Source organism: Oncorhynchus masou, chromosome 6 (genome assembly GCF_036934945.1).
Source record: "Oncorhynchus masou masou isolate Uvic2021 chromosome 6, UVic_Omas_1.1, whole genome shotgun sequence".
Taxonomy (NCBI): domain Eukaryota; kingdom Metazoa; phylum Chordata; class Actinopteri; order Salmoniformes; family Salmonidae; genus Oncorhynchus; species Oncorhynchus masou.
Window position 1 is genome coordinate 18250578 of NC_088217.1, and position 11115 is coordinate 18261692.

Here is an 11115-nt window from a genome sequence, read left to right on the forward strand (position 1 = left end):
GGATGGTCAGTTTTACGAGGGTATGTTTGGCAGCATGAGTGAAGGATGCTTTGTTGCGATATAGGAAGCCGATTCTAGATTTAATTTTGGATTGGAGATGCTTAATGTGAGTCTGGAAGGCAAGTTTACAATCTAACCAGACACCTAGGTATTTGTAGTTGTCCACGTATTCTAAGTTAGAGCCTTCCAGAGTAGTGATGCTGGACGGGCGAGCAGGTGCAGGCAGTGATCGGTTGAAGAGCATGCATTTAGTTTTACTAGCGTTTAAGAGCAGTTGGAGGCCACGGAATGAGAGTTGTATGGCATTGAAGCCAGAAGAGGCTAGTTAACATAGTGTCCAAGGGCCAGATGTATACAGAATGGTGTCGTCTGCGTAGAGGTGTATCAGAGAATCACAAGCAGCAAGAACGACATCGTTGATATATACAGAGAAGAGAGTCGGCCCGAGGATTGAACCCTGTGGCACCCCCATAGAGACTGTCAGAGGTCCGGACAACAGGCCCTCCGATTTGACACACTGAACTCTATCAGAGAAGTAGTTGGTAAACCAGGCGAGGCAATCATCTGAGACACCAAAGCTGTTTTTAAAATCCTCACTCGCTTATTTTGTTATCTCACCTCTCCCCCTGAACTTGAAAGCCGTTCCGCTGAAAAATTCTCCACTGTGATTAGGGCTGACCCCATTTCGTCGACTGGACAATTGTTTTCCTGTTGAATAAACAATTTGACATATTCGGCTGTTTTGAATCTTTGCTAAACTGTAATATAGGCTTTATTATTTCTAATAAATGTACTGTTTACACTCCCAAATTGTCAGAAAAGGTATATTTATAATATTATTCCTGCTTTTTCTTTATCATCTTCTTATAGTTATTATTATGATCATCATTATAATAATAAGTAATGTCATTATCATTAGTAGGCTTAGTATAGCAGCCTTGTATAACCACCATCGAGCTGTAGGCCCAAGAGCCCATCCTGTTGAGTCTTAATACCATAACTTACTGAGGCCTATATTTCAATACTTATATAGGCTACTGTATCAATCAATCGTTTATTTGTTCATGTCATCACACAGCATACGAGACATTCATGATTTGAAATGCAATCAATCATTTTAGTGTTTAAATAAAATAACAAAGTGACGCTTGAATAGTTACCGTAAACAATAAATAAACCGTTCCATTTCAGAAATGTTTTAGGCTTTACAAAAATGTTTTTCATACGTGGAACATAAAGAAAGTAAGGCTTGAGGGAATAGGGAATGTTTTTCCTAAACAAAGAGGGATTTCGGTAACAGAACTTTTCAATCAGAAACGGCTGTAAATATGTTGTAGCTTCAGCAACACAGACAAAGCGATAAACGCTGTTGATGTTCTGTGGTGGTCGCTGCAGCAGGGTACGAGAGAGAGAGACAACAGGTGTTAGTCACACAGTCACTCACTGTCATTTGTTTTTTAACACAGAGCTCCAGCCTGGCACAATCAAATCAATTGCGATCGGACTCCCTCTTGTCATGTGTGTGTCTTAATTATTGAATCAAACAGTGTGCTTAAACCATCAGACAAGCTCAGTGTATATGGTTGATTTGATTAAAACACATAGGATGTCTACATATGGAAAAATAAACATTTTAAAATATCGACCAATCGATTGGTCGAAAGAACAGACGACTCTTGGTCGACAATTTTTTTTTTGTATGGTACTGGCCGAACTGTGATATTTCATGGATGTTTTATATTAATTGAAAAGGAAAAGGCACAACACTTGCTCCCCATTAACAATGATTTGTTTTATTTAAGCAAGATTAAAACATGAGCGTTACGGCCTTCATCAGAATAATTACACAAAGGAAATGGACAAATTCATACAGGGCACGGGGAAGACATGCCCTATATCAGCTGGTAGTGCAAGTGAGAGACGATGTGATCCACTATACAGGTTGGTCCTCAGGGTGCGGGGTACTGTGCAATGCAATGTTTTTGCAGGTTAGCGAAGTTCGGTGCCATCCTTGTGCCCATGGCGCTCCAGCTACACTGCAGGAAGGAGGCAAAGTCGTGAGCACCAACCTCATGAGTTCAGCTGTGTCTTTGAGATAAGATGGCAAGCTTGACACAATGGGAATCAGGTGATGGTCAACATAGAGTGAGATGTTCTCAGTTATCCTCCCAATCCCTGAGATGATGGGTCTGCCCAGAAGGCTGACCATGTTCTTGTGTAGCTTAGGCAACAGGGGATGTTGTGTGTGGATATTTTATACATGAAATAAGCATTTCTTTCTTCTAGCCTATCAGAAACAATTTAAATACCAATTTCATAATGAACCCTACAACCCTTTGATTGCTGTGTCTTCCATTTCTCGGAGACGCCGGAAAACATGAAACGGGAATGTGGATCAATTAGATGTGCATCAGATTTTCCAAACATTTAATTCCTCTACTTGCAATGACTCGTGTGTAAGGGGAGGGGGACGGGGACGTGTGTTTGCAGAGTTTATTTGCCCTAATTGGTTCCCCCTCAGCCAATGAGATGCAAGTCCCCATCAATACAAAAATCTGAAATGCAGCCATAGACATCAAAAACCCTCATTTTATATATACAGTTTATATATATATATAATTTTGCACACCCAATTTTTGAGTTTTTGATTTGTTAAAAAAGTTTGAAATATCCAATAAATGTCATTCCACTTCCTGATTGTGTCCCAAAATACAGTTTTATATCTTTATGTTTGAAGCCTGAAATGTGGTAAAAGGTCGCAAAGTTCAAGGGGGCCTAATACTTTCGCAAGGCACTGTATATACAGTTTGAAGGTAGGGAATGAGATACATCCACAGGTCCTCCTCCAATTGACTCAAATTATGTAAATTGAAAAATGAGTTTTAATGACTCCTTCCTATGTATATGTAAACTTCTGACTGCAAGTGTGTGTATATATATATATATATATATATATGTATCTGTGTATATATATATGCACACACACACACACACACAGTGCCAGTAAAAAAAGTTTGGACATACCGTAATTTCCGGACTATAAGCCGCGACTTTATTCCCATGCTTTGAACCCCGCACTCGGCTCATTTATCGATTTTTCCACTTTCACAAGATTCATGCCGCCAAAAAACTGAGCACCGTCAAATAATGTGACGTAAATCGAGCGCGCTCAAACTTCCCATCATTCTGATTACGGTAGTCATTTTGTCACCCTCATCATGGCAAAGACACAGAGAAATGCATATGTTGCAGCTTTTTTTGAAGGCGATTGATCTGGCTGTTGGAAAAGGAAATAGAGCTGCTGCACGGGAGCTTGGCCTTAATGAGTCGATGATAAGATGTTGGAAACAGCAGCGTGAGGAACTGACTCAGTGCAAAAAGACAACAAAAGCTATCAGAGGGAAGAAATGCAGATGGCCCAAAGTATTTGCAGCCACTCGACATCAGTGTAAAACGTGCATTTAAGGTGGCGCTCCTTGTTCAGTGGGAGGCTTGGATGACAAGTGGGGAGAAATCCTTCACTAAAACAGGGCGCATGCGAAGAGCAACTTATGGTGAAGTCTGCCAGTGGGTCCTGACAGCGTGGAGCATTGTCAAAAAATCCACTATCATCAACGGGTTTCGAAAGGCTGGACTGCTGCGTGTTGAAGAGGGCAGCTTGAGCTCAGCGGTGAATTTGCCTCCGGATGAAAGTGACGAGAGCGACAATTAAAACGATCCAACATCGGATAAAGCAATTCTGAGGCTATTCAACTCCGACACCGAAGGAGATGACTTCAGTGGTTTCAGTGCATAGGTGGAGGAAGATAGTGACCAATGACTTTCTTGGTAGGCTACTGTTTACTGCATTTTTTATTTTTATTTTTACAACCGTGTTTCATTAAAGACAATTTATTTTTGTTACAAGCCGTGTTTCGTTTAAAAGCCTATTTATTTTTGTTACAAGCCGTGTTTAGTTTAAAGGCCTATTAATTTTTGTTACAAGCCGTGTTTCGTTTAAAAGCCTATTTATTTTTGTTACAAGCCGTGTTTCGTTTAAAAGCCTATTTATTTTTGTTACAAGCCGTGTTTAGTTTAAAGGCCTATTAATTTTTGTAACAAGCCGTGTTTCTTTTAAAAGCCTATTTATTTTTGTTACAAGCCGTGTTTCATTTAAAGGCTGTGTAAAGTTCATTTGTTTCAATGTACCGGTAGGCACCTGCGGCTTATAGACATGTGCGGCTTATACAAAATACATATTTTTTATAATTCAGTGGGTGCAGCTTATATTTAGGTGCGCTTAATAGTCCAGAAATTACGGTACCTTACCATTCTTTATTTTTACTATTTTTTTCATTGTAGAATAATAGTGAAGACATCAAAACTATGAAAAAACACATATGGATTCATGTAACCAATAAAGTGTTAAACTAATCTAAATATATTTGAGATTCTTCAAAGTAGTCTCCCTTTGCCTTGGTGACAGCTTTGCACACTCTTGGCATTCTGTCAACCAGCTTCATCTGGAATGATTTTACAACAGTCTTGAAGTAGTTCCCTCATGCACTGAGCACTTGTTGGCTGCTTTTCCTTCACTCGCTGGTCCAACTCATCCCAAACCATCTCAATTGGGTTGAGGTCTGGTGATTGTGGAGGCCAGCTCATCTGATGCTGCACTCCGTCACTCCAAATAGGCCAAATAGCCCTTACACAGCCTGGAGGTGTGTTGGGTTATTGTCCGGTTGAAAAACAAATGATTGTCCCACTAAGCGCAAACCAGATGGGATGGCGTATTGCTGCAGAATGCTGTGGTGCCATGCTTGTTAAGTGTGCCTTGAATTATAAATAAATCACAGACAGTGACACCACTAAAGCACCATCCCACCTCCTCCTCCGTGCTTCACGGTGGAAACAACACATGCGGAGATCATCCGTTCACCTACTCTGCATCTCACAAAGACACGGCGGTTGGAACCAATAATCTCAAATTTGGACTCATCAGACCAAAGGACAGATTTTCACTGGTCTAATGTTCATGTATCTTGGCTCAACCAAGTCTATTCTTATTATTGGTGTCCTTTAGTGGTGGTTTCTTTACAGTAATCCAATCATGAATGCCTTATTCACTCAATCTCCTCTGAACAGTTGATGTTGGGATGTGTCTTTTACTTTAACTCTGTGAAGCATTTATTTGGGCTGCAATTTCTGAGGCTGGTAACTCTAATGAACTTATCCTCTGCAGCAGAGGTAACTCTGGGTCTTCCTTTCCTGTAGCAGTCCTCATGAGAGCCAGTTTCATCATAGCTCTTGACGGTTTTTGAGACTGCACTTGATGAAACTTTCAAAGTTTTTGAAATGTTCCCAATTGACTGACCTTCATGGCTTCAAGTAATGATGGACTGTCATTTCTCTTTGCTTTTTTGAGCTGTTTACCAAATAGAGCTATCTTCACAGCACAACTGATTTGCTCAAATGCAATAAGAAGGAAATAAATTCCACAAATTAACTTTTAACAAGGCACACCTGTTAATTGAAATTCATTTCAGGTGACTACCCCATGAAGCTGGTCGAGAGAATGCCAAGGGTGTGCAAAGCTGTCATCAAGGCAAAGGGTGGCTACTTTGAAGAATCTCAAATATAAATATATTTATATTTTTTTGTAACACTTTTTTGGTTACTACATGAATCCATATGTGTTTTTTCATAGTTTTGATGACTTCACTATTATTATACAATGTAGAAAATAGTGCAAATAAAGAAAAACCCTTCAATGAGGAGGTGTGTCCAAACATTTGACTGGTACTGTTTAATAACACAAGATGGATATTGTTCTCCAATAGGCTACAACATACACGTGTGAAGTGGATCCTAAGGGTAAGAATGAACTGTCAAAATTGAGTTAAGTAGTTGCCTGGGGTGGTCCAGTGGTTTGTGCTGCTGAGAAACCTTTCTCTGATTATCAGTCTCTTCATTTTACTTGTTGATAACATTGAAATAAATGCGATTTAACTTGTGGGCCTAATGCATGCTCAGGCTTGTCACTAGATTGCCCAGTACCGAGCACGAACTCATGAGGCTCGGAGCCAGAGCGCGCTGCTTAGGGCACAATGCCATAGCAAGCCCTAAGTATGCTATGAAATTATTTTGTTTGAAGCCTTCCCCGAAACAGCCTGCCCCTAACCTTAACCCCTTGTAGTAAATGATGCCTATTAACCTTTGAATGGTTTCTGTTTTAACCCTGTAACCATGCGGAATTAATGCATCAAAAATAGACATTCATACATGACTCAAAGGGCAGTTGGCTGGATGTGAACCATTGCTGACTCTGGCATACATTATGTGGGCTGGGGGAAGTGGTTGTAACCACTGGACCACACAGGCACAAAGGTAACCATTTATTCTGCCTTCAACAAATAATAAAACAATTGATCTAAGAACAATTATTTTCTCTAACGAAAAATGCATCTACCCCCGACAAACACTGTTTCATACAAATGAATAAAAAATTAAAAGCTGAAATGTCCAGAGTCCATAAGTATTCAGCCCCTTTGTTATGCAAGACTAAATAAGTTTAGGGGTAAATATTTGCATAACAAGTCAGAAAAAAAGTTGCATGGACTCTGTGTGCAATAAAAGTGTCCAACATGATTTTTGAATGACTACCTCATCTCAGTACCTCACACATACAATTTTGTGTAAGGTCCCTCAATGAGCAGTCAATTTTAAACACAGATTTAAACACAAAGACCAGGGAGGTTTTACAATGCCTCTCGAAGAGGGGCACTTATTGGTAGATAGGTCAAATAAAATTAAAAATAAACATAAAGAAGATATTGAATAACGCTTTCAGCATGGTGAAGTTATTAATTACACTTTGGATGGTGTATCAATAAACCTTGTCACTACAAATGTACTTCCTAACTCAGTTGCCGGAGAGGAAGGACACTGCTCAGGGATTTCACCATGATGGCATCATGGTGACTTTAAAACAGAGTTTAATATCTGTGATAGGAGAAAACTGAGGATGGAACAACATTGTAGTTAATCCACAATACTAACGTAATTGACAGAGTGAAAAGAAGGAAGCCTGAACAGAATCCAAATGTTCCAAAACATGCCTCCTGTTAGAAACAAGGCATCTAAAGTAATACTGCAAAAACATGCAATGCAGCAAATCCAATGTAACACATTACTGAGTACCACTCTCCATATTTTCAAGCATAGTGGTGGCTGCATCATGTAATGGTATGCTTGTATTTGTTAAGGACTGGAGTTTTTCAGGATAAAAAAATGAACGGCTAAAGCAAAGTACAGCAAAATCCTAAAGGAAAACCTGGGTCCATTTGCTTTCCACCAGGCACTGAAGATGAATTCAACTTTCAACAGGACAATAACCTAAAACAAAAGGACAAATCTACGCTGGAGTTGCTTACCAAGAAGAAAGTGAATGTTCTTGATTAGCAGTGTTAGTTTTGACTTAAATCTTCTTAAAAATATTTGCCAAGACGAGCATGATCAACAACCAATTTGACAGAGCTTGAAGAATATTGAAAATAATAATGGACAAATATTGCACAATCCAGGTGTGGAAAGCTCTTAGAGACTTACCCAGAAAGACACACAGCTGTAATCGCTGCCAAAGGTGCTTCTACAAAGTATTTGTTCAGGTATGTGAATACTTATGTAAATTAGATAATTCTGTATGATAATTTTCAATAAATTAGCAAACATTTCTAAAAACATGTTTTCGCTTTGTCATTATAGGGTGATTGTGTGTAGATCGGTGAGAGAAAAAAAATGTATTTCATCAATTTCGAATTCAGGCTATACCTGGTGAGAGGGTGTGTGTGCTTGCGTGTACACAGTGTGTGTGTGTGTGTGTGTGTGTGTATTCACCTATGCATTCTCTTCAGTTGTGTGTCTGTCTCTGTCTCTCAGGGTAAGAACCTGATCCCGGCAGCCCCTGGTAACTCTCGTCTTAACTACACGGTGCTGATTGGTGAGACGCCCTGTGTCCTCACCCTGTCAGAGAGCCAGCTGCTTTGTGAGTGGCCCAACCTCACCGGAGAACACAAAGTTACCGTAAGTAGTCTACTGTATCCACTCTCTCTTTGACATTGTTGGGTTGGGTAATGTCGGGTTGGTTAATGTCTGGTTGGTTAATGTCTGGTTGGATAATGTTGGGTTGGATAACATTGGGTTGGACAATGTTGCGTTAGGTTTGGTAATGTTGGGTTGGGCTTGGTAATGTTGGATTTGGCTTGGTAATGTTGGGTTTGGCTTGGTAATGCTGGCTTGGGTTTGGTAATGTTGAGTTGGGTAATGTTAAGTTGGTTGTGTAATGTTGGGGGTGGGTAATGGTGGATTGGGTAATGTTGTGTTGGGTAATGTTGGGTTGTCTTATGTAGCATTGTATAACACCATATCGTATCATATTCTTTTCACATTTAGCATTTCATCTCACTACATCTCTCCTCACCTAACCTCTGATTTTTGCTCATCTTGCGTTCTCTGTTTACCTCCTCCCTCATCTATACTTTTTCAATATAACAGTCTCCCCTTTCCTTATGTCATATACCCCTCTTCATGTTCTCTATTCTTTCCTCTGTTCCTCTTGCCACTTCTTGTCTATCCTCCTCTCTATTCATCCCTCTAATACTAGAACCGCTGGGCCTCGAGGCAACCCCCATCAAGCTAATGAGCAGTCTAACAGTGTAATTAATACATTTCATAAATGCTATCGCAAAAATAATCATTTGGTGGTGTTTATGAAGATCTTAGATAACATTAGCATATGTTAATTTTCATTAGTTTATGTTACTGTAGGCTAAATGTAAAAACAAACATTCTAATGTTCAATCAATTTTATTTGTGGAGTGCCTTTGTTACAACTATGAAGCAAAAAGCATATGTGTTGAAACACGGTGACAAATTATTGTTATAACATCACAGTAAAAAAAAATACCCAAACCACCAAGACGTGTGGTCAGCAAGACGCGTGGTCAGCAAGACGCGTGGTCAGCAAGACGCGTGGTCAGCAAGACGCGTGGTCAGCAAGACGCGTGGTCAGCAAGACGCATGGTCACACGGTCAAATGATAAAAACTTCAGTAGCCTAAACATCATTATGAGCTCCAAAATGTAATTTTATAGGATAAATAGTGAAAATCAGCACAAAAGCAATAATGGCATTATAATGAATATAACTGTCAAAAATAACAGCAGCAATAGTAAATTATTTATACGTCGGATACCATGGCGAATTTGTCTGGTTCCAGGCTTCGTGTTCTTGTTTCTTTGTCATCATAATGGAGGTAACACATGATCTCTCTGAAGCGATCCCGTAAAATGGTTTCTCTTAAGAAAGGTATCCCATACATGACCAGAAATGTTCCATATACACACTCTTCCCACCAAATGCTCCACGGACATTAAGTATTGAAATGAACACTTCCAGCTTATCAACAGACAGATCCCAGGCAGCGTCTCCTTGCTCCCTATGCCCAACAGTACACTGCCTTATGTGCTGTAGCATGTCCATTTCACATAAACAACCAAAGTTGTAAGTGCATTGCTGATGGTTTTTTTGCTTGAGATGTAGGGCCTGCCCTCTCAGTGACGATATTTTGTGCTGATAATTGTCCCGTAGAATTGTCACCGGCTTTTTCTATCCAAATGGTGTCCTACCTTCCTCTCTCCTGTCTCACCGTTTCATTTGGTGGTGGCGTGGGCACCTGGTCAGTGCACATCGTTATAGCTTCTTTTTTTTTAAATATGTATTTTTTATTTTACCCCCTTTTTTCTCCCCAATTTCATAGTATCCTATTGTTTTTAGTAGTTACTACCTTGTCTCATCGCTACAACTCCTGTACGGGCTCGGGAGAGACGAAGGTCGAGAGTCATGCATCCTCCGATACACAACCCAACCAAGCCGCACTGCTTCTTAACACAGTGCGCATCCAACCTGGAAACCAATGTGTCGGAGGAAACACCGTGCCCCTAGTGACCTGCGCCCGGCCCGCCACAGGAGTTGCTAGTGCGCAATGAGACAAGATATCCCTACCGGCCAAACCCTCCCTAACACAGACGACGCTAGGCCAATTGTGCGTCACCCCATGGACCTCCCGGTCACGGCCGGCTGCGACAGAGCCTGGGCTCGTACCCAGAATCTCTGGTGGCACAGCCTTAGACCACTGCGCCACCCGGGAGGCCTCGTTGTGACTTTTTGTACTTAGCCTTCAGAGGTGGAGGTTCAGGCTAAGGCTGAGGCTCAGAATAATAATCATCAGAGATGTCATGGTTCACTTCTTCCCCACCATCTGAGTCATTTTCATTCAGATTGTGTAGCAGCACAAACGCATCATGTGCATCCATTCTTCTTGCCATTGTAAATGACTCACTCCCCCACCGTGTACTGCAAGTAGACCAGAGTAGACTGATAAAGCTGCTTGGATTTGGTGGACTGATACATACCATTTTGAGATCATAATTAGAATAGATCAATACAATCGAATGGCCTGCCTTGTTCTTCATTCACAATTGGTGACTATATAATGATGCATTATCCTCTCACCTCGCTCATCAACTCATCCATTCTCCCCCTTTCTAACCATCGTACTTTACTTCATTTATTTCATCTGTTGTTGAATGTGTGAAATTACTTTCTGTATAGTTAGGTTGAGTTTTGAGGCAATTATCTGGGGGATTACCAACTGGGCATGGCGCCTTCCACTGTTGTGAAAAGGAGAGGAGCAGGCCCTACTTTCGTGAAAAGGAGACAAGCAGGCCCTACTTTCGTGAAAAGGAGAGGAGCAGGCCCTACTTTCGTGAAAAGGAGACAAGCAGGCCCTACTTTCGTGAAAAGGAGAGGAGCAGGCCGGCCCTACTTTTGTGAAAAGGAGAGGAGCAGGCCCTACTTTCGTGAAAAGTGGAGGAGCAGGCCCCACTGTTGTGAAAAGGGGAGGAGCAGGCCCCACTGTTGTGAAAAGGAGAGGAGCAGGCCCCACTGTTGTGATAAGGAGAGGAGCAGGCCCTACTTTCGTGAAAAGGAGAGGAGCAGGCCCCACTGTTGTGTTAAGGAGAGGAGCAGGCACTACTTTCGTGAAAAGGAGAGGAGCAGGCCCTACTTTCGTGAAAA

General features: G+C 41.0%; 1 protein-coding gene across 2 annotated transcripts in view; it reads left to right on the forward strand.

Moving 5' to 3' along the window:
* LOC135541445 (plexin-A1-like) overlaps window positions 1-11115 on the forward strand; it is a 402887-nt gene that overhangs the window by 348661 nt on the left and 43111 nt on the right. For both annotated transcript variants that reach the window (XM_064967699.1, XM_064967700.1), the window contains exon 19: window positions 7918-8061. In XM_064967699.1, coding sequence (XP_064823771.1) covers window positions 7918-8061 — 144 coding nt within the window. The remainder of the gene's footprint in view (window positions 1-7917; window positions 8062-11115) is intronic.